Raw genomic sequence first — 24,556 nt, forward strand, 5'->3', positions numbered from 1 at the left:
TGTCGCTAAGTGAGTCCGTGCTTTTTACTTGGTTTGTAAAGTTCTTACTACAAAGGTCCTGGAGCAATAAGGAGTGTGTGGAACAGACATATGGTAGTGCCACTCCTGTAAAGGGTGTGCCTCGCGACTTTGCAGGGTGTCTAAAGCTCTGAAGTAGTGTTTATTTCGTGCAGGCGCGATAAGGAGTCCGCGTCGTTATCATTAGTTCTGACGTATCTGGCGGTAATCTGAAAGTTGGAGATTGCCGACAGCCAGAAGAGTTCGCGTAGCCACTCCATGGCTGTTGCATTGCGTGACGTGCCAGAGTTTATTATATACATGGTGGTGGTATTGTCCGTGTATACCACTATGTGGCGTTTGTCCCAGAAACGATGCCACCGCCTGCACGCAAGCAGGACGGTGTAAAGTTCCTTGAGGTTGATATGCGCATCCGCAGTAGTTGGGTGGTCCGCTGACCATCGCGTGTAGAACCAGTCGTTCGCGTAAATGCCCGCTCCCGCTGCTGAGCATGCGTCAGTGGTGAAAATCTGCTGGGGCAACGGAGTTTCCTCTATGAAGAATGCCGTACCATTAAAAGATTTGCTGAGATTCGCCCACCAGCTGATGTCCGCTCTCGCTTGCCTGTTAAGGCGTATGTGATGAGACTGTCGTGAGACCGAATTTGTCACATCGATGAGTCGCCGCAAAAATGTGCGCCCGCCGCGAATAACTCTTGCCGCCCAGTTGAGTTTGCCGATTAATTGCTGAAGCTCGCGTTTCGTCGCTCGCCGCTTTGGAAGCCAATATTCCAGGAGGTCACTTACTTCTTGTAGCTTGGTACCGTCTAGGGACAAAGTCCGTGTGTGCGCGTTTATCTCGATCCCTAGGAATGTTAAGCATTGCGTAGGCTCGACCACCTTATCCCAGTTTATGGAAAAGCCAAGTTGCTGAAGTAGTTGTTGCAAGGCGTTAAATGCTTGTTCGCACGCTAGTTAGAGTCCGCGATGATTAGGAAATCGTCGAGGTACACGATTACGACATCGTACCCTTTCCTGCGCATCATTCTGGTAATACTTTGCGTGATGCGAGTGAAAATTTCCGGGCTCTTCGCTGCACCCGAATGGAAGGCGTGTGTCGACCATGTATGTCCAAGTTTTATGCTGCGTAAATTTGTAACGTAGGCCCGTAGCAAGCTGTGAGTCAACACTTATGGGTACAGAGCGATAAGCGGATTTCAGGTCGACTTTTGCCAGGTACTAACCTGGCTTGCACATAGCGACAGCATGATCGATAGTTTCATATTTGAACGAGTTTGTAGATGCATATGAGTTCACGCTTTTGCCGGTAGGTTGGCTGCAATCGTGAATGAGTCTAACCTTGTTTGATTGTTTCTTGGGTATAGCACCGAGGCTGCTTATAATGTGCGGTTTACTGTTCGTGATCTTGTAATTTCCTGCTGATATCTCGTGTAAAATTTGTTGTTCAACCGCCTCGCAGTAAGCTGGATCGGTGCATGATGCATAGTTCGATCGTTCCACTTTTTGAAGGGGGGTGCCAGGGTCGATGATGTCGAAACCGTATTTTATGCCGTTTAGAATGAAGTCGCGATCCATATCGTATTTGAGTTCGTTTTCTCATTTTTCCAGGCAATCAGTCAGAGGGCTAGCTACCTTATGCTAGGCTTGACCACCCAGTTCTTGGCTGAGCAGCGAATTGTGGCGGTGTTGTGGGTGGTCTTTGCGGCAGTCGTCCTCTAAGCACACGAGCGCGAAACGGCAAGAAGTGCGGTTGCAGCCGGCTGGTTTTTGGAAATCAAAGCAGATTTCGGTTGCTCATGTGACAAAGTTGCGGCGCTCAGTGTCCTTCGTAGTGTTTTTCTTGGGCGTATTCCGTTTGCCTGTCGTTTGTCAAGGTGATACAGTGATAAATGGAGGTCCACGGAACCCCATGTGATTGAGTCCGTCGCCTGGTTCTTGCGATACTCGTGATCATACGATAAAACTGATGATGTCGTAAAAGATTGCGTGTAATCCCCGATGTTAATTGTGTGATCGAGGTACGCCAATGTGTCCTTCGTGGACATGCCGCGGTTAATCAATGTCTTTAAGATTCGGGCGTTGGCTGATATCCACTGAGGAAGGGAAACTTGGTCAGGTTTCGGTCTACGCTTGGCGGTCCGCATAACTAGCTTCATGTCCCCTTCCGCTGCTAGCTCCGTTTCGTCGGAAGAGTCCAGTGAAGCAGTCTTTGTGGTTATATGGTCCGGAATCAGTAATGGTTTACGCTCATCCTTCGTTAGATTTTGGGATGTGTTGCGCTGGTCCGATACAATGTCTTTTAGCGCGTCGTTGCTGAAAGCTTCGAGGAGTTTGTTCAACTCTTCATCTTTGGCGAGGGACTTTGTAGTCGCCCCTGATGTTTCTGTCCCGTGTGTAGGTTGGTCTTGAGGTGCCTGTTGTTTTGCCGTTTTGCGTCTAAGTTGTTCCATGCCCAGCGGAGCAGTCCGCGTTGGCCTATAGGCAGTTTAAGTCCGATGATGTCTTGATTGTTGAGCCGTTTCAGGACATCGGTTGATGGATGCCTTGTGTAGTTAGCACGTCATGTGTATCCTCCGTTAGGCCTGCTGCCTCACACCATTCGCGGAAACTTTGTGCTTTGTCTGACATTGTTGCTATTCGTTGGCGGGAACAATAGCTTTGTGGACAAATGTTATCCACATGTGAACGCTCTGAGGGCGAAGCCAATACTGATTAACTATTAAGTGGCCTCGTCCGGAGACCGTCCCACTCACAGCCTCGAACCCGGCCCATTTAAACTACAATAAAACAAGTAATATGGTTCATTGTTAAGGCTTGACAATCAAGATGTTTTAAACAGTTCATGGGTTTAACCACTGTATTGTCTTTAATACTAAAATTTATGGCATGAAGTTTGACATTCTTGCTAACTTTCCACCATGGTTTAGCCCAAACCTATTGTTATCAATAGTGATTATAGACCTATTTACAGGGCATTAGGGGTGAACCCCCATTTATCTGTATGTAGGACCTGCTAAACAATTCAAAACAATAGGAATGCATCAAAGTCTACATGTGAAAGGGTTAAATAGCACTTCATGTGGTTCTATGGGATTACATTGACAAATCTTTTCAATGTGTATCCAATCCAATCATTTTATCAGTGGAACCTCACTACGAAGAACACAAGACTTTCCCTACTGTTGAAAAGCAAAGTGAATGTCTTCATGACCTTGAGATTGTGATTCTGTGTGTTTGCACAATGATAATAAACCACATAGTGTTCTATTTGTCCAGGACACAGATGGTAAATACTGGGTCAGTGGCAGAGATGAAGAAGAAGCTAGGAAGAAAGCTGCTGAGAGATTTGGTGTTCCTTCAGAGAAAATTCAACTTAGGCAGGGTAAGATTACAAGATTTTTGCCAAATTTTAACTTTCCAGTGTTGAAAAACAAAATATGATAAGACCAGTAATTCAGAGCCAGCCTGTGCACTCATTGGTTCTGCTTTTATGACAGTTGTAGCTGTCAATACTAAAATGTTGTCACTCCAATGTGAAAACACATCTAAAACACAGACTGAAGATAAACTTGAAACTGCAATGAGTTACTGCAGTATTTTCAATTCATTCTCATCACTATACATATTCAGACTTTTTACACCTGTCAGTTATATTTGATTTTATACACTATGTACATACACGTGTCATACGACTTTCTATCTCTTGAAATGGCAAACTTTGACTCAGTCCCTTAATAAACCACACTTCAATTTTTTTAAGTATCAGTAGTATTGCAGAAATATTATATGCTGTTAAAGTTGATAAATATGAACATAATATACTGAATATACTGGAGTTACTGTTAATGATAAGAATTGATTCATGACATGTTTTACTTTTTCTTCGAAGTGGTGTCATCATAATCGGTACATGTTCTTGAACTTGTCAGTTTACAGAACTCAATTGACCTAGAAAGTTTTAGTGCTGCTTTTACATGATTTTGAAAATATCTACAGAGATAAAGTGAGGTTTTGTGATTGCTTATTTTCAGATGAAGATGTGTTGGATACCTGGTACTCTTCTGCTTTGTTTCCATTCTCTATCTTTGGATGGCCAGATCAGGTAATTATCACTGACAATTCAACTTAATTCATAATCTCAAACTACATTAACTTGTGAAACTTGACTTTTTATTCTCAAACTTGAAGAGTAGACTAAGTGTGTTCTAGAAACTTTAGAAAGTAACCAAAAGTATCAGCCATGTAAATGTGTTGATGGGGGTTCCATCAGATAGTGGTATCACCGGTGTTTGTCTAAGCCATCACCCGATATCCTCAAATTTGAATTCTGAATCAGTAGAATGGTTTGCAGAGAACAGCAGCACTAGATTAAAAACACATTTGATTCAAATATCATTTTGAGGAAAAATTCCACATGCTGAACAATAAGTATGCGATTGCTGTCAGTGATTCTAATGAAGTCATGATTACAAGTCCTTGTCACTTTCATAACTGTACAGTGCTGATAGAATGAGAAATAAACAGACTCATTCACACTTGTCTTATATCATATGAGGACACTGTGTTTACTGTCATCAATAAGGTATTGATTCTGCTTTTTTGTGGTCTAGTAAACCTGAAATTGTCATCACCTTAAGAAAAACATACCGTAAAGTGTTCTTTGACTTTCAGTAGAACCAGTCAGGGTAGTATGCGCCTCAAAATTGAATTGACTTTTGCTCAAACTTTCCTGAAAAAAACTTTCAGTCGTTCTCTTAACAAAGAAAGAAAAATCTGGGGTCACTTGAAATTTTGGTACTAGAGAAACAAATTATCCAACATTTACTGATATTTCAAATTCAAAATGGTGGCCATCCTTGTGTTAACTCCATTGGGAAATTAAATAAGTCCCAGATGATTTTCCTCAAAAGGCTATGCAAGGCAAGATAAACACAAAGAAAGTTTGCAACACATCCTTAATCACCTCTCCATCTATTCCAGACTGATGACTTCCAAGTGTTCTATCCGGGCACTTTGCTGGAAACGGGACACGACATCCTTTTTTTCTGGGTTGCCAGGATGGTGATGTTTGGACAGAAACTGTGCGGAAAACTGCCATTCCGTGAGGTCTACCTCCATGCCATGGTGAGGGATGCACACGGCAGGAAGATGAGCAAATCATTGGGAAATGTTATCGATCCACTGGATGTTATCCAGGGAATATCTCTAGAGGTAGGATAGCATGATTAGTCTTGGAAGCAGTCATTTTCAGCTGCCAACTTGAACACAAGTCATCTTCATAGCCATCAAGATTAAATGATATTGTAATGTGGTACAAAGTGTGCTTTATCCATGATCAGTGAGCTTTTATCATTGATAATCAGCTATTAGCATTAACATTGGATTGTAATAATACTTTATGCTACTAATACAGCAGTTCAGGCATTAGCAGAATAAATATTCTCACTTTGTCACACAGATCAATAATATATAATTTGTTGCACTGATATTTGTACATAATTTTGCATATGCAAAAATATTTTTTACCATCTAAATAGAAAATCTCCAAGTTGTTACAATGATTGACCACAGTGTCATTTACAGTTGATTGAAATAGATCATGGTGGTCTATTTCAATTTGCTTTTACAGAAACAAACTATTATGTAGCATTTCATTATATTTTTAGCCGTTTCACACCCATTTCCCTCTCTAGAGGTCCAACTTTACCATAGAAAACAATAGGACCAATTCAAACCACTGTGGTGAAAGTGCGAAGTTTTCTTTAAGATGTAAATTTGTTGATTTCAGGGCCTTCATGATCAGTTAGTTGGCAGTAATTTAGATCCCAAGGAAATTGACAAGGCAAAGAGAGGACAGAAAGATGATTATCCCAATGGTATTCCAGAATGTGGAACAGATGCATTGAGATTTGCATTATGTGCATACACATCACAAGGTATGTCTTGTCTTCAGTTTCTCCAATGTCACATTATGAAATCTAGAATAGAAAATAGATGCTATGGTTTCATACTACTTAATATTAAAAGTGCCCGTTGACCAGTAGGGACTGTGTCATCTCAAATGACTTGTTGTATTCTAAAATCAATTGTCCATTGTAGAATTCACCTTGGTGACATATTTTCAGAAAAACACACTTTAAATTCAGCACTCTGTCTCTATTACATTGTATGTTGACTCATATGAAAGCTAAAAAGAAACTCATCCAATTACAATATCATTTTCCTGTAAAACTGTATTTTCCTGTACAATTTATGACAGACCATATAAAGGGCCTCCATAGTTACTGGTATTGCTGACTATAGTTAACAATTGTGTTCTCTGATTCCAATGACTGCATCATAATCCCATTTTATCTCCCAGTTTCAAAATGAATTGGTTCAAAGTCTCCTCAAGTACATTATAAGTAAAGATTTTAAACTTTGATTTTCCATTCACTGAGTGTCACCTAGAGTACAATCATTTTTAAAAAGAGTGATAGTTGACAGCATCAGTGTATTTGAATAATCAATGCTTAAAATTTGGTGTGATTTTGTGATTTTGTTCACCTACAGGTCGGGATATCAATCTAGATGTTTTACGTGTACAGGGTTATCGTCACTTCTGTAACAAGCTTTGGAATGCTACAAAATTTGCATTGATGTCCCTTGGAGAAAACTACAAACCAGCTGCGCAAATACAGGTACATGTAACAGAAACCATTGTCAAGTCTTTCACATGAATCATGTACCATGGATGACTTTTTCCATTCTTCTGTATCAATTTATTATTATTTATATTTTATATTCATTACTGTATTGTGAACATTCAAAGATGCCATTGAAATGTTTGCTTTATGGATGTCACAACATGCATTGTTGTTCATATGGTTAGTTTTCAAAAATGCCAGGACTGTTTAATTACCCAGTTGCAATTTAATTTGAATGTGGAAATTGGTCTGAGCTATTTTTGTACATCCATGGTTGGAGTAACAAAAGCAGGTAATCATTGTAGCAAATATTTAGTTTCTGTCTTGTATCAAAGTGACTCTCACACACACATACAGACAGACATATATATGTGAATGAAACCTAACAGAAATAGGACACTAGCACAATGAGTGCAGACAAACATTTAGATGAGCACACATCCATATACATGTAGTCTCAACAACTGGATAAAATTTAAATAGGAATGCATGATTTTTGTTATGTTAATATACTTGAGCAAGCAAGGAATGCCAAGTCATACAAAAGACCATTCAACATTGGACTTTATAACTAACCGACACATATACACTCTATCATAAACAGTTGACAGGCTCTGAGAGTCTGGTTGATAAGTGGATGTTAAGTCGTCTCAGCAGTGCTGTACAGACATGTGAGACAGGATGGCCAGAGTACGATTTCCCGGCTATCACTACTTCTATCTACAATCTATGGCTGTATGAACTCTGTGATGTCTATGTGGTAAGCATACCATAGATGTTCTGTTTTCTGTTCATATTATGTAATATTTTAACCAGGTCTAACAAGTTTTTAACCAGTTTTAACCACTACTCATAAGTTAAACTGTGAATACCACCCTCTTTTTATACACTTCCAGTAGTCTGAATACAATCGTACAAACCATACCAGTGGTACTTTCTGATCAAAATAATCACCAAAGATACTAATTTACCGGTGTTAAATACTGACTGACTGCTCACTGACTATTAAAACCATTTGCCAGTGTTTTCACATAAAAAGTTGGTAATTTGAAAAACAGTACATTCTTTCCCACTATTGACAGCTGCAGTACTGATACTGTGTACTATCAGATGTATATGTGGGATACATGAATTTGTAATGACTGTCACTGATAGACATTTCACTGTTTCTCTTTGTAATGTCTTAGTGATGGCAGTATACACACCTCTTACACCCAAATAACTTTTTGAAAACTTAAATTACTAGTTACTAGTTACTAGTTACTAGTTCCACAGTAACACAGACTAATATTAAGCTAAGTAAATTTGATCTGATTCACAAGGGTAACTGGGCAGAAAGTAGTCCTGAACAGTATTGAAGCTACAATATTGATAGACTATCAACAATTTATGCAGACTTTTGTATACACTTTGTATCAGAGAGAACTCTGAAATGTGTATTTGTTAAGTATTCATAGATGGCATTTCCCAAAAGTAATATCTTAAACATTGGTCATTACTCAATAATTTCTTCAGAGTCCTTTTTTCTTGTCGTGAGACTTGGCCTTCGTGATGTACTTTTTGGAGACACAGGTGCTCCAGTTATTTACAATGTATTCATGCAATGAAAATGAATGACAGGAAACCATCATTTGCTCTTTATTTGCTACAAGTTATACACAATCACCACTTAGAATATGAAGTAGCTACAGAGAAAGATAAACTAGAAACACACTGTTGTATGCTATCAATGTTAAATGAAATTGAGAACTCTACTGATACAGCTTTCTGACAAGCATTGAGATTTGAAATTGAGAATTGAAATTTGCTTGTACAGATAAAACATTCTTACAAAAAAAAACATCTGAAACCAGTTTCACTTTTTCAACTTTGACTGTCCAGCAATTCATTTGCTGAACGTCATATATAAGGGCAACATTTGCATAATGCAAGTGTATAAAGTGTTTCTGAAGTCCATAAAAACTTTAGCCTCCAGACTGAATTAGTGTCTGTGATTTTCTCCTGACATTTCATGGCTGCTGTGAAAGTAAAGAAAAACAAAGTACGTGACAGTTCTCAGTGATTTCAAGGACACATAACCGTTCAATATATTGCTTGCTTCAGGAATACATGAAACCAGTCATTCAAGGCAGTGATGAAGAAGCTAAAGCAACTGTCAGGAATGTCCTCTACACATGTCTGGACACTGGACTTAAACTCATCAGCCCACTCATGCCGTTTGTCTCAGAAGAGCTATGGCAACGGTTACCAAGGAGATCAGAGAATGAGCCACCTAGTATATGTGTGACAGAATACCCAGAGGCTAAAAATGTAAGACATGAATCAATTTTGTTTCTGTGACAGTGTATTCATTAATTTTAAGCTAAGGCCTGGCATAATTCATTAGATTTGTCCTTGATCAAAGACTGGACATAATTCATTAGATTTCTCCTCCATCATTGAAGGATTGTACTCCTTATATTAGGAATTTGTTATTCAATCATCAACAATGTGTTTCAGGTATATAATATATTAATAACAGAATGTGCATTTTGACTGATTTCCCCCCTCCCCCCCAAAAAAAAGACTGTTCATTTCAGTTCTTTGTTATGCAAAATCTTTTTAGGGTTTATTGTGACTGCAGAAAACACAAAATCCAAATTTGTCACATTAATGCCAAGTCTCTTGAAGCACGGTGTGGTGAACCATTAAAAAACTTCTCATTTATAAAGGCAAGTCTTACTTTTACGTCTCTTTCACTTGTTTGAACTTGACAGTTTGCATTCAGAGATGAACAACTGGAGCAAGATTTTGAGTTTGTCCAGAATGTCATCAAACAGATCCGTGTTATCAGAGCTGAATATCAACTCACCAAACAAAAACCGGAGGGTAAGTTGAATTATTTTGAAAAATATAATTACTGTGTTTCCCTATCTTCCTGGCAAAACATTGCCTGCACATTGTCCTCCTTGGTAAAAGTTTACTGAGTGTATAACTGTTTATCAATGTGACTTTGCCAATATTCTTTTTCTGTACAGATACTCGTCCCTATGTGTATCTTCGATCTTGTCTTGTAGCCATTCTTCTATACATGATGGTCATGACAAATTTGTTTTATAGCCAATGATTATAGCCTGCCAATAGCATTTAATAGTTTGCCATGATTATAAATTTCTGTCCAATAACAGTGTACCTGAGGTGCAGCAGTGCAGCTGTTGCCACATTATTGGAACCATACAGTACAACTATGCAGACGCTAGCTAGCACATCCACAATCCACTTCCTACAACATGAAGAACAGCCACCACTTGGCTGTGCTATTGCTACTGTCTCAGATAAATGTGAAGTACATCTTCTACTCAAGGTATGGCAACTCTCTGATTTTGTACATTTTGTGAAATTCACATTGTAGGAATTCACAGGGTGGTGAAATTCACAGATTGAATCTTAGATAATTTGTGAATTTTCATTACTACATGTAGAAGCTGATGCTTGAACTATGAACATTTCGTAGTTCATATGAGTACTTGTCTTGACCCATGTATTAAGAAGCAATGTTAGATGTTTGTATTCATTCATTGAATGAAGTAGGGTAATCATAAAAATTACAAAAAATTTACACAATTTATTTTACATTTGGGAAATTTAAGTAACTATCAAATATTTCCCTTGGTAGAATGAACAGTGTTGATGTACATTTTCTTATCAGTACATCACAGTTTAATGTTATATGTGCAAAAATTGGCAACACCTGACCTTTTCCGCTTTAAGATTCTGTATCACCGTTGTCTGCCGACTAAATTTCTCTTAGGTCATGTTTGAATTATCAATGACAGTTAAAAAAAACTTCAAAGATTTTATAAGTGACAGGTAAAGCGTGACCTTAACCTTATAGCAGAGTGACAACTACAGCTTCACCATTTGTCTTCTCACGTTTTTCAGGGCATGATTGACATGGCCAAGGAAGTCACAAAATTAGAACAAAAGGTGGAAAAATTAGTTGCACAGCAAACCAAATTACAAAACGCAGCCAAGATCGAAGACTATGAAACCAAAGTCCCAGAAAATATCCGACAAGCCAATGCAGAAAAGGTAAGTTTCTCCACCATTTTGTCTCATTGCTCCCCAACAAAGTCAAGTTTTGAGGACTTTGTCCAGGGATTTCTTTCTAGTTGTAGTCATGCCACTGCAATGTGTAATCAGTGTGTCCTCCACATTACAATATTTTTGAACTCCTTGAATCAAATTAGGAACTACTTGAAATTTCTAGAAGTCAACTCTCACTGAAGTTGATGAATGCCTACCTGTGAAACGATCAGCACCAGCTACTTTTATTCCAACTGGAAAACTTCCTCCCCTGCCTCCCAGTCCATCACGCCAGTCTCAGGCAATTCTGCCGTCAACTTTTGAAGATTAATATTTGCCATCTACTTTTCGATGGCCCAGTGTAAGACGGGCGTATCTTGTATGCTTTGATACGCCCCTCTTGTTGCACTGGGCCATTGTTTTGAGCTTAGCTACCACGCTGACTCAATACCTTAGATTTGTTCATTTTCTTGAGACAAATAGAAATTGAGTCTCACACTCAATTTAACTTTGCAGGTACACTAGTGTACTTATATTAGGTTTTCATATCTATCTGCTATACGTGTAACTGTAATCTAACAAATACATGTATCAGTATGGTTTCGTATATATGTTTCCTCAAATTTTCCTTTTTCTCTCAATTACAGCTTTCCCAGACTGAGAATGAGATTGTAAAATTGACAGCGGCCATTTCGATGCTCAAGGCAGCAGAGTAGACCAAGTGCACACAAATTTGTCAGGCAGATATAGGAAATAAATTTTAAGATTAATTTACCACAGAGAATTAGAACTTAATGCAATTTTCAATTTTTACCAACTATTGTGTTTTATAGACCAGAAGAATCCTCAACTCAAAAGGCATGAATTAGCCTTTCTTTCAGTCTGGACTGAAAATAGTATGAGTGAATTGAAACTGTAAATTTATCCTTGCATGAAGTAAATATTAGTGATCCAAAGTCCTTACAAACCTTTATCAATTTACAGTGATTTTAAACAGACTGTGTGTCACAAAATTCAATGCAAACTTTAAGAAAAAGAACCTTTCATAAGACTAAAAACGAAGATAGTACCAACTTCAAATGGTAATGCTATAAAATATGTAAACATTAATTGTAACAGACATGGCATTCTCTATATGACTGGATAACCTTGTACCCAGCAATAGAATTTGTCTACATTGAGTCTACATGTATATGAAGGACACCAAATAATTGAGATCAAAACCTTGACAAAAGACTGCATACCATATGAGAACAGCTGATCCAGTGTCAAGGTCTGTAATCACGGCTAATGGCTTGTTCTTTGCCAACTGGGATGTCAATATAGCAATTACTATATATCTAGATAAATTACCTGTCAACACCTGTAGAATACCTGTGTGATGTCTTAAGATTACTCTGCGCAATAGTGATTTAGTAGACTGTATGTATCTTCAGTGCAAAATGTCACAGGGAGACCTGAAACACTTGAGTTTCAAATCAACTGAAAGAGAGAACTGACCTCTTTTTGTATGCTCACTCAAGTAAGGAATAAATTGTACCAAATTTCTTTGCCGAAAATGATGTAATTTTGACATGCAATGTCATATTTGTGACACAAAACATTTCGCACAATTTTGAGGCTTACATGGGAACAGACCTAGCTTTGCATCAGTTATTGAAATTTAAGGAATACACACATATTTTACTGTTCGTAAACCGGTATGACTGTGACTTCAGACTTTACCATTTCAAGTACAGATGCACGTCTCAGGAAGTATGGTACATTTCACTTGTAGTGAAATCTCTTTGGTAAATTATTGCCACTGGAAAAGCCAAAACAGTGTTCTTGAAATGTAGTTCAAGATATCATATTAGAAGCTTATGACAATGCAAGTATTTGTGCCAACTTTCAAGTCAACAGCAAGAATAATGTAATGATTGTTTACAACAGTAATCTACTTCTGGTATAGAAACTGTTCACTTCTTGTGTGAATAAAGTCAGGTTGTCAAGGCAACCATCCACTTCAGCTCTGTTTTTGTTTGCTTTCTCTAAGGATTTACAACTGTTCTTGAGCAACAAACTAAAAAGTATGTGCTTGCACTTCAAACAAGACGTTAAGAAAATGTTTAGTAGGTATTCAGTGGAGCTGAATGAACTTTTACTTGTACAGTGGACTTGCTTGCAATCAGGTTTTGGCACATTGATTCAGTCTCAACTCAAAAACAAAAACAATCTTGTGATCCATGTATGTTTTAAGAGATTTAGAGAGTAAGTTCTGACAATAATAATGATAAACAAATATCCAAATTTCCCATATCATTAATAATCATTAAATTAAATGTATCCTTGTGTACTATTATGGTACTAGTATGTAACTTTGGCCTTTTCGTAATTTTTTGATCCAAAGATGTTTTTCATGAAACTTCCTGGAGTCCGATCTATACTGTTACATGTGCCGGTAATATGTGATATTGCTGAAGTACTGCGGTCAAAGAGGATTTCTTGGGTCCATGGTGTGTCACTTCGCCTTTTAGGAAGGGCAGACCAATCATTTCAATGTAACAAGTCTAGTTATGCCTGGTCAAAGTGCAAGAGTAAGTAATTGGTCACTACTAGTGAGCAATTATAGACTAATGATTCTTTTTTTTGATTGCAAACAGGTGGTTTTCCATTATATTTTTCTTATGAAATCCCATAAACTTGTTTTTTTTTCTCTTATATTACAGTCTGTAAAAACTTTGGCCTGTAATATATATATGCCTACAGTTGTGACATGGAAAGTTTGCATGCCCTTATTGAAGTTTTCAAAAATAGTCACCACAAAGTACAATTACTCCACCCAGTTCCCTTTGGAAATGTTCACATTAAAAAGTTATTCAGTCCAATACAGTACAAAACACATTTTTGGATTCTGTTCATTATTCTTAAGTTGCCCCATTCCAAGCTCCATGCACTCATTCAACAAAATAACAAGCACATCAAACTTTTGATTCATATACCAGCTTTAATCAGGAGTAACCTTTGTTTAAATCAAGGTTCAAACACTTACAAGATATAGCTTGTTTTTCTTTTCTCTGCATTAAATACACTGATAAATCTTGTTTTAATAATACTCTGAAGCCATAGAAAAGAAGGCTACAAATATATACAGCTTCAATACATGTACGGTTTTTTTAATATTTCTTGAGAAGACAAAATAGATCTAATAGAAATATGTAAATACAACGGTAAGTTACTCGACTTTTACAATTTAGAAAGCCAAATTTTTCTTGCTACAACTTCTGAAGTTGAGAAATGCACTGTTTCTTTGAAAATTGTAAATCTTTCAAATATTTATGAGTTTTTTGTTTGGTGTGAGCTTCTGCTCTTGAATTCAAAATTTGCTGTTTCAGATGACTCCCTGTAGAAGTAAGAGAACTCAAAATTCCATATCTTCAAAAGTACTATTTCAGTTAGAAAAAAGGATCTTAAAAGCTTTCCCTATGAGCTGCCATGCCAGAAGTACAATTTGTGAAAAATGGTTTTGCAGAGTAAGTTGTCATAAATTAAGTAAAATATTAAAAATACGAAAAGTTGATATGGTCTGCTGTTTCCTTCTGAAAAAAAAAATCTTGGTCCATGTTGTTGCAAATGTGATGAAAACATAATATGCATTACAATGTATGAATTTTGCAAGAAATTTAAAACTAACAAATATAAAGCAGACATAAACAGCCACTTGTCTCTTTATTTTTGGCAAATAAATACATTATTTGTGGTGATGTGGAAATAAAAGACAGGCAGCGCATTATAGAAATGCCTCTGAGAAATACAGGAAAACATATTTTCGTACCCACAGCACCTTAAAATGGTACATTTTTCTGACAGTACAAAAATGGCTACAGAAAGAAGTCACTTATGTGACAGCCACGGTAAATGAAAACTCCCAAAAAATTCAACACAATTTACCGTAAGTCAGCAATAAAAAACATCATTCCAAAAGATCAAGATAATATGAACTGTTGTTTCAAAGAAAACTTTTAAAATATTATAATCATATTCAAAATGATATGCAGAAGCAGAACACTAAATATTACACACATCAATTTATCCGGTGTTTTTAAAGAAAATTCAGCTTAAAAGTAATCTATATGCTGACTGGTAATACCAGATACTGCATATTGCGTTTTCCACTGTCATTATCTAGTAAATCTTGAACAGAAGACTTAGTCCACTGTCAAATATAGCTAATATGACACTACCATATCTCATGCCAGTTACATTGACCTTTGTGCATGTACATTGATGTTTTGCAATACCTATGGTATACCACCTTTTTGCTGCATATACAAGGTAATTATGGAAGTGCCAAGAAACTCATTGAGGATTTGCCCACTCAAAATTTATGAACCTTTCAAACCCCTTTCAAATTTATGTTTGCTATGATGTAGGCAAACAGAGGTTGTCCTTTTGTTTTAAAGTTGCTTGTGTAGACATTCTATCTATGTGTGTATCCCAATCTCTGATGTTTACTTGAGCAATAAAACACACCCAGCGATAGTATACCATGAGAATTTGACCAGTTCACGACATATATGCACAAGCGATAGCCAGTGCACATATGAAGTGAACTGGTCAAAATCAAGTGGTATACCGTCGCTGGGTGTGATTAATTGCTATTATATCATAACAGTATATTGAAACTCTGGCTTGGAACATCAAAAAACAGATTTTTGCTCAAGCTGAGAGCTCGCTCGTCTGCCAGCTGTGGTATATCACCAATATACCACGTTTCTTTTCGTGTCTTGACAAATCAGATCGCTGTATTTGCACCATCAATATACTGGTACGATATACTTTACAATATCACCTGGCAATTATCCTTCATGCTCAATAAATGACTGTTTTCTTGTTTCATTACAAAAACATTTTTGGTTCTTCTCAGGCTTTATTGGTGCAAAATGAGCCATGGTTAATTTTGGTTACATTCTGTGAATCTTCTATAATGAAATGTTGAAAATAAATTCAGTTGCCACTGAATATAACAAAGGCGTAATGAAGAAAACTGTCTGGAAAGCACAAAAATTGCACATAACAGCAGTCTTCACGATTGAAGATGTAGAATTTTACACCATTTTACATTGGTCATAACAGCCATATCAGTCATATACCAAGTTTCTTCATATTTATAGTCATGTTGGATAATTGGGTGTTTAGGGATGATAGGGTTTTACATCAAGTTATCTGAAGTCTTTTCTGAGCCAAACTACAATGATCTGAAGTGACAGATACTGTCATAGCTTTAAAGTCCTAACACACATTACTCTGACAATAATATGACATGCTAGGTACATGTAACAACAGGTAGCATGCAATTTGGACCACAGATTTCATATTGTTTAAAGCTGACAGAAAATTCCTGAAAATATCTCTTTAGACCCATGCATCAAGGAATGATAGATAGATTACAGAAAAGTCCCCTTGAAAAGAGAATAATCATGTTGTCCAACACTGAAGTTACATTTTTCCTCTGGATTTCCAGATGAATGGTAAGACATCATCTATTGCATTGTCAGTTTAATCTGACAAATGGCTAAATCTTCAATAGCCTTGGATTTATTGTGATTTCAGCATGTTTGTTGTTGAGACATTCATACCATCTCCATGTTGAAGGCAAGATGACTCTAAAAGATGAGGCAAATAAAAATAAATCTTTATTATAAACACCTTGCTTCAAATTCAAACAACAGGTACTACTAAAGAGCCAAGATGAGAGAAATATTTCTTTAACCTAATGAATTTCCCCATCAGGCACAGTGACCTTACAAGTTGTACATGAACTGACTGTCTATGGAGGTTATGATTTTGAGAATGCAGAGTGACGGCTGGGAAAATAGAAGGGATTGCTTTAAACTTCCAGAGTTTCTGGGGATGGAGCAACTTCACTCACAGATAAGTTCCAAATTCAAGGACTTTTCAGGAAGTTTTGGTCGGCAATTTTACGCAGACTACGAGACTACAAGTGCACTTTTCACAGAATGATCGTATAATAAAATCTTACAGACTACTTGCAACACTTGATCTTGGAACATGCAAATTATATGCATTCACAGCACAGAATGTGAAGATACTGGATTTTTAGGAAGGGGAAATTAAAACTGACCATGTCAGTTAATAAAACGTGACACTGTTTGACCAATATTGATTGGGTAAGGAGTGATAGAGGATATCTAATCACTCACCTCAATATCATCAAGGATAACACTGACAAGGTAAGGAAGACTAGAGTACATTAGTCTGAAAACTCACCTAACCATTGTAAGCGCAAACACTGACTGTGTGAAGAGTGGAGGAAATTACACTGATATGAGAATAGTGGGTTAAAAACTCACCTCAACACCATCAAAGCCTACACTGTACGGATCTTCATTGTTATCATCTGCTAGATTTTCATCACCAAGTAAATCTTCTAGTTCAGATGGAACTCTTGATCTCTGAGGTATAGCTAATGTTTCATCAGATCTTCTATCACACTGAAGTTTTGCAAAGTTTATGAACACCTACAAAAACAGATATTTACCATGATTCAGTATTATGCAAGCTTGCATGTTGAAAACCAGTTAGAAAGTATAAAATTTTGGGATTCATTAAACCTGTCCCTGAGTTGAAAGCCAGCTATTATTGATCGCATGATTAACACTGACAAAATACGACTGATTGGTATCAACAAGGTTCACAGACACAGCAATTTGCTGAGGCTAAATTGCTAACGTTCTGATGGAACTTACATTATCCAGGGTTGTTTGGCTGACTGAATAATCTTCAATGTTGAACGTGTCTTCCATGATTTTCATCTCAGCAAAGATGTTACTGAGTGACATGTCATCAGCTTGCAGATCATACTGTATCATGTTGTGATGTTTCTCCTGCAAAGAAAACCAAAAGTGTAGTGAACCCATTGAAACTGTGGCATATGTTGTAGATGTAGTAAAACAAAGGTTGAAAGTCTGGAAGGACTGCTTCTCTCATAATACTCCATGAAGCAGCTAGATTGGACAGAATGATATACCTGATTTATCTGTGTAAGCACCTAGGGTCTGGGGCATATAATTTTCCTTATAAATAGGGGGTGGGCGTTTACCCAGACCCCACCCTGATACATTCAAATATGATCGGTTTCTTTGTCATTAAAAACAAGGCAGAAAATCAAAATTTGTCGTCCAACTTGTCTGATGTCAAACACATAACAAGTACTTTAACAGGCCACCAAACGAAAAGAGAAGTATTGATGCAACAAAAATATATCATTTATTCTCTTGATGCAAAACATTTCTTTTAAAAGTAAAGATTTACTGTGACATACTTTGAGAACAGCAGAAGGGAATGCCCTCATAAAGTACCGCATAACTGGTTGAAGATTAGGCCTGGAACCTTTCAATCGGATTGTTACTGTGTAGCCATCACCAAATCTGTTTTTCAGATGTTGTATACTTCCCAGACATTTGAAATGTCCGTTCACCATGATAGCAAGTCTGGTGCATAGTGCCTCACATTCTTCCATACTGCAATAGAAATAACCCGGCATATCAAGTTGAATAATTCTTTTCCAATTTTGAATCTAAATTCACTTTGTAAGCAATAATAGTCTAGAACTGGTCACAATTGATGGAAAGTTATTTTGATAACCTGTATTTGTAATCTTTGCAGATAAAAGGCTTTTCTAACTTCATAATTCAATGATAACTGGAATACATCACCATTATTAACACTGTCTGTTCAAATTTAGTTGGAAAATTAAAAGTATCCCAGTACAAAGACATTTCAAACTGTGAAGTTCAAAAGGTGACATAGTTTTACTAAGACTTTGAATTGTACCAAAGCTATCAGATCAGGACTATTTACCTGTGTGATGTGAGTATCACTGATCGACCATCTTTGATTATACTCAGAATCAAATCCCATAGGAAACGCCTGGAGTGTGGGTCCATACCAGTTGTAGGTTCATCCTGTAGATCAATAAACAAAAATTAATTTGACACCAAGTGCTGTCTCCACTTTTCATTTTGGCTAAAGACCAGCTATCTAAAACACTCAATTTTATTTCATAGAATAATTCTGGTATCATTAGTGGAGACTTTCACTCTGGGAACAACTGTAATAATGTAGGTGTTCATTTTATATACCTATGAACAAGCTATTAAAAAAACAAAGAAACACACAAACAAACAAAAATCAAAATACTGAAATCTGTCACTATGTTGAAAATGAGCAAAATTGAAATGAAACTGTCATTACCATAAATATAACAGGTGGATGTCCAACCAAAGCAATGGCAGTTGATAGTTTTCGTTTGTTACCTCCACTGTAAGTACCAGCTGGTCTATCTGCATATTGAGTTAATGCCAGTTTGTTCAAGGCCCAGTCTACAACCTGTAGAATATTTAACATGAAATATATCTTATTTAATATGTAATTCTTCTCAAGATCTCATATGGAAGACTATAGAATTTAGTATGCAATGCACACTTGTGCACAATTTCTCCAGTCCTAGCACTCTGATAATTAGGAATTGCAGCTTTACCCTTCTACTGATAAAGTTTGGTACATTCCTATTGTTCTTTGTGGCAATGATGAACCTGTATACAAGGTATTTGAGTTAACACAAATAAAGTGAAGGCTGAACATGTTTGTACCAAGTATCACAAAAAATGATCAGCCAGGAAAACGATTCAACTAGGATTTCCAGTTTTGATCAGGGATGAAGTTCATAAATCCTATCATTTCACATTGAATAAGAATATCATAGCAAGTAAAATTAGGTCAGTTAATATCTTAAGTTGTTTGGGTGAAAAGTCAGCCTCATGGTACAATTTGTGCCTGGTGTAAATTTATGAAAGCAATCAAGTTAGTGTCTACTTGATGGATACCCAACACAACGAAGCCTGAAGGGAATTCTAGCACTCTGCCATATAATGCATAGTTGGAAACAAGTGTTTACCCAGAACAATTAAAGGTTGAGATTTGACAAACCTTGTCTTCCTCCTTGTATGGAATACCTCTGAGTCTGGCATATAGCAGCAGATGCTCCCGTGCAGTCAGTTCATCAAAGACTGCATCAAATTGTGGGCAATAACCAATGTTCTGATGAACTTTACGAAGATCTGTCAAAATACTGCAAATGGAAAAGAGCAAACCAAACTTAAGTATTTCCCTCAGCCTATCACTTTCTCATGGTAATCCACTCTACATATTTTGACTATGTAATTGACGGGTGAACGAATAAATTTTTACTTTATGGCAGTATCAATGTCAATATAAAAGACTAGTTTGCTAGTTTTCCATACATTCTCAAAATTAAAGACGGCAAGGGCATTATTATTCCCGGGTCTGTTGAAAAGGCAAAATAGCAATATCTACTGCTCCAAGCCAAAATACGGCAATCTAAATAGAACTCGGATTGGTGAATTTGCTCACCAAGGATCATAAACACCCTAATCAAAAGTTACAGTATTGTCCATTTAATGCAACACCCTAGCTGCAAGCCATACCTGTGTCCATTCAGGAAGGCATTTCCACTGGTGATGAGTTCATCTCCTGTTAACATTTTAAATGTTGTGGTCTTGCCAGCTCCATTGACACCAAGCAATCCAAAACACTGGAGAAATTTCAACAGTAACGGTTGTTACATTGTATAGATTTTTATGACAACTTTGTTGTTATTTTGGCAACAGAAATGAGATATGATAAACTTGATACACTTGGAATCTCATAACAGTTGATCATCCATTATGAAACTCTGTTATCCACCACACTAATGGTAAGTTATGATACCACAGGCTAAACTACATGTCAGTGTTTGAAAAGAGCCTGGTTGAACTTGAAATAATGGTTTCCTACAACTGTGACACAATCTCTAAGAAATATTGCATATAACTATTAGAGTTTATTCTGAGTAAAACCGACAATGAATACATGAATATTTTTTATGATTGCATAATTCAGAAATAGTACATGTATGTTTTCTATTAAGTAAAATATTGTTGTCTACTGCCCTCTATAAGATGATTCTAAAACTCTGAGGAAATGTATAGTACATTGTTGTTGAAAATTTCTCTACTTTGTGAACTACAGAACTTGATTGTGGTGGAAAATGTTATCTGTAATGTTCAGTCAGGCAAACAGACCACTGTTTAGAAATTTTTCTCTGGTGTCTGTGTGGATCTGATATACCTTCACTATAATGATAAAATTCACTGCTTACCTCTCCCTGTGGTACTCCTAGACACAGCCTATCCACAGCAAGAAGTCTGCCTCTCTTCCTGTTCTTGTATACCTGCATGGCAAAAAGATTACATTATTTCATCATTATGTAAAGTACTGCTGTTTATCGATAGCATGTACTCTCGTTTATTCCAAGCTTTGACTTTACAGACGCATGACAATGGAAAATATGGTTGGATCAGATGTAGACTTTGTCTTTGCTTCACACCATGATCACAAGAAAACAAAACTATAGCAAGACAAAAATGCAACAGAAATAGCGAAATATTGAGCTCTGACTTTACAGTTAATGTTGACTTGAACTTTAGATTAGCTTTTGTGAATATAAACTATTTAAAAAGTTCTGAAGCATGCTGATTTATTCTGTCTTAGATATTACCCACTTGGAAGAACACTTTAAACTTACAGCAACGTATATAAAACGTAAGGTTGACTATTTTCATTTCTGTTTCTTTTAACTTTGATGATTCATTATTAACCTTCAGAAACTGATGTTTAACCTCAGGATAACTGAGTTCTCATATGATCAGGTACTACCAAACTGCCTTTTTTGTGATATCATTTTTCTTTAACCTTCTCAGTGTCATCAGATAATTTGTTGGCAGCCCTCTGCTACATCAATAATTAAACACTGAGTTACATGTCATTGGGGACTGTAACCTACATTGCTTATTATGACCTCCCAAATATCAACAATGCTATAAAACTCATTATTGACTTCAAAGACCCCATCAGTGACTATTACCCTCCAGGGCATTACTGAACACTATCTACGATATTTTCCTACCTTTGTAAGGTTAACAAGTTTTAATAAATCATTATTAGCTTCTCCTCTGAGCACTCTTTGTCTTTCTTCAGCAACGTCTGAATCTTCTTCTTCTTCAACAGAGTCCTTCCTGGACATAACTTTCCTGCGAAACAATTAACATAATGTGTAGTCATTGGCCATTTTCATGACCTTAACATGCATGACCTTACATCCTGGCATTTTTTGGTGGTGGGTGACATTCAAAATCAAATATTTTTGTTCATGAAAGTTGTAATTTCTTAATTGAAAGTGAGTTACGGTGGCAATTTATACTTGGCTGTGACTAAATGCTCATTCAAAGTGTTAAGTTCATACTGATGAAAATACCAGGATGTAACGTCAAATTTGGTTCAAGAAAGAGGCTATCTTTGACACCGCAAGCAAAGAAATGTTCCACACATTACTGAAATCAGTATTACAGCAATGCACTTACCTTGGTTTGAAAAAGAATCTGTATTCACAAAGAACTGTGATTCCAAAGAAGATTAGCCCTTCAATGGCCATGATGGTCAACATACGAGCTGTCAGCTCCCATTCTAATGGAGAACGCATCTTGTCAAATTCACCTGTTATGTGAAATCAATCAAGAATATAGGAATATTAGATGACGATCAGCCACCGTAAGGAATGAAATTATACCACTATTAATTGCAAGGTATGGTCCATGTAAACTCTCTCTTCGAAAATCCTTCAAAAAAGCTCAGTAAAGATCATACTTTCAAACAAATCTAGTTTCAAATTGCCTAGATAATGTGTAAAGTTGTGCAGTTTTCCTTTAATTTCACAGTGAAATATTTCATTACTTTTATATATTTTACTCCAAATGGTCATCCATGCCACTTGTCTAAGCTATGAAAAATAATGCTACACAATTTTTATTACTTTTGCCCTGGAAACATTTTATTTTTCTTTTCTCCCGATTGAAAGCATAAATAATACTATGAGATTATACTGCAAAGAATGCACAAGGACAGCGGCGTATTGCCCGACATGAAGAGTGCATGCTTTGTTGTTTTTTCATAATAACCTTATTATCATACGTCTTACATTCATGACTGGGGCATCAAATTGGCATCAGTATTGACCGTTTTTGTGCAATATCAACAAATTTCTTCTAATTTATAGCTCAAGTATGGAACATTATAGCTCTTGGACAAGCTTCTGGATAGTCTGTGAGTGTGAACTACACGTACAGAGCAGGAGCGACCTATTCTTGCAATGGTCCAATGGGTCCCTTGAAACCATTTGACAGTGAACACCAAGGGGCTGCCACAGAATGCACTGCACACACTGGCTGGGGAACGGGATGCCTCGAAACCATAAATGTTATGGCAACAGCGTTCTGTATGCTGTTTTTTAGTGTATGCAAAATTTTATTGTTTTCCATGGGTGATGCATAAAGACCGAGTTACATTTGCAAAAACAATGCCTTGATATGCATCATGCTACTGTTGACATATGAATTCTTGTTTAAACTCAAAGGTGCTGACAACAATAAAAGGGGATATTACACACATACAGAAACACATACAGAATCTTTTAGACAAGTTGAACTCTGCATTACAAGCTGATTTTGGAAGTAGCAGAAGAATGAGACATTTACAAACAAAGCAAAAATACTAGAAAATACATCAAATGTTACAGCTAGTAGAGCGTTGATTTCAATATTTCATTAAATAAATAAATAAATAAATAAATAAATACATAAGTATATTAATAAATAAATAACAGTATTTTATAAACTAAACAAAAATACTGGAAAATACATGCAAAGTTACGGCTAGTGCACCTCTACCAAAGTTCAAAGTTCATGAAAGTGTTGCAAAACTTACCAATCTTGTAGTAATATTCATTGAAGTAGTCATTGTATGCGATATCCATGAGACCACGGCCAAGGCAGTAATTTGGAAACACCATGAACACATCATGCAAAATGTCACCGATTTTCCGCAATTGCTGTGTGACAAAAGCAAACAAATAAATCGTTGGGGTTTTTCTGTCAGATACAGTTGGAGAAAATAAATAAAAAATTTCACAAGTACAACAACTCATTTAGTTTTATCCGCTACTATGAGGGAAAGTGAATGGGAAAGACAGATTATCCTGAGAATGATATAATTGAAGTCAAAACTACTGTGACACTTAACACTCTTAACCTATCTCTATGTCAATATCCATCGTCCCTATTAAAAACAATGGACAAGCATGAATCATTAGTGGTCAAATCTACTAACAACTTTGGAGAAGAGGTCTGTGGTGCAAGACGTCTCCTTTTAGGTCGTTTTAGGTTTTAATGACATAACCTACTGCCAAGCAACTACACAAGTACAGAGTGACGGATGAAATTCCCTTCTGTTATTTTCCTATGTATTTTTATAACAACTCACTTATACTGGCAGAGAGTGAGAGAGAGAGAGAGAGAGAGAGAGAGAGAGAGAGAGAGAGAGAGAGAGAGAGAGAGAGAGAGAGAGAGAGAGAGAGAGAGAGAGAGAGAGAGAGAGAGAGAGAGAGAGAGAGAGAGAGAGAGAGTGTAAAAGTGACAAAATTTTAAATCAAACTCACTTCATCATCTGAAAATAATTCCAGAAAGGATGAGGCAATGACAGTTGTAATTCCAATGAATAAGTTGAAGACAATGAGAAAAACATACGCTGTACTTGGTACATCAAAGAAGAACGATGCTGGGTACATCATTGGCGTGAATGACCACCTGTTGAATGTTAAAATTCAAATGAGCA

General features: G+C 36.7%; 2 protein-coding genes across 2 annotated transcripts in view; one reads left to right on the forward strand and one right to left on the reverse strand.

Annotated features, from left to right (window-relative positions):
- Nucleotides 1-12,776, forward strand: part of LOC139114639 (valine--tRNA ligase-like) — a 30,075-nt gene extending 17,299 nt beyond the window's left edge. The window contains exons 13-23 of the mRNA XM_070676476.1: nucleotides 3,294-3,399; nucleotides 4,049-4,119; nucleotides 4,998-5,228; nucleotides 5,806-5,953; nucleotides 6,570-6,697; nucleotides 7,308-7,463; nucleotides 8,807-9,013; nucleotides 9,460-9,571; nucleotides 9,871-10,046; nucleotides 10,625-10,774; nucleotides 11,416-12,776. Of these exons, the coding sequence (XP_070532577.1) occupies nucleotides 3,294-3,399; nucleotides 4,049-4,119; nucleotides 4,998-5,228; nucleotides 5,806-5,953; nucleotides 6,570-6,697; nucleotides 7,308-7,463; nucleotides 8,807-9,013; nucleotides 9,460-9,571; nucleotides 9,871-10,046; nucleotides 10,625-10,774; nucleotides 11,416-11,484 (1,554 nt within the window). The 3' untranslated portion in view covers nucleotides 11,485-12,776. The remainder of the gene's footprint in view (nucleotides 1-3,293; nucleotides 3,400-4,048; nucleotides 4,120-4,997; nucleotides 5,229-5,805; nucleotides 5,954-6,569; nucleotides 6,698-7,307; nucleotides 7,464-8,806; nucleotides 9,014-9,459; nucleotides 9,572-9,870; nucleotides 10,047-10,624; nucleotides 10,775-11,415) is intronic.
- A 958-nt stretch (nucleotides 12,777-13,734) lies between these two features.
- Nucleotides 13,735-24,556, reverse strand: part of LOC139114638 (ATP-binding cassette sub-family A member 2-like) — an 88,292-nt gene continuing 77,470 nt past the window's right edge. The window contains exons 34-46 of the mRNA XM_070676475.1: nucleotides 24,381-24,528; nucleotides 23,651-23,774; nucleotides 22,252-22,384; nucleotides 21,798-21,921; nucleotides 20,991-21,062; nucleotides 20,278-20,384; nucleotides 19,760-19,901; nucleotides 19,025-19,159; nucleotides 18,632-18,735; nucleotides 18,093-18,291; nucleotides 17,518-17,655; nucleotides 17,122-17,289; nucleotides 13,735-16,413 (exon numbers count right to left, since the gene is read on the reverse strand). Coding sequence (XP_070532576.1) covers nucleotides 16,381-16,413; nucleotides 17,122-17,289; nucleotides 17,518-17,655; nucleotides 18,093-18,291; nucleotides 18,632-18,735; nucleotides 19,025-19,159; nucleotides 19,760-19,901; nucleotides 20,278-20,384; nucleotides 20,991-21,062; nucleotides 21,798-21,921; nucleotides 22,252-22,384; nucleotides 23,651-23,774; nucleotides 24,381-24,528 — 1,627 coding nt within the window. The 3' untranslated portion in view covers nucleotides 13,735-16,380. The remainder of the gene's footprint in view (nucleotides 16,414-17,121; nucleotides 17,290-17,517; nucleotides 17,656-18,092; nucleotides 18,292-18,631; nucleotides 18,736-19,024; nucleotides 19,160-19,759; nucleotides 19,902-20,277; nucleotides 20,385-20,990; nucleotides 21,063-21,797; nucleotides 21,922-22,251; nucleotides 22,385-23,650; nucleotides 23,775-24,380; nucleotides 24,529-24,556) is intronic.

Source organism: Ptychodera flava, chromosome 16 (assembly GCF_041260155.1).
Source record: "Ptychodera flava strain L36383 chromosome 16, AS_Pfla_20210202, whole genome shotgun sequence".
NCBI lineage: Eukaryota > Metazoa > Hemichordata > Enteropneusta > Ptychoderidae > Ptychodera > Ptychodera flava.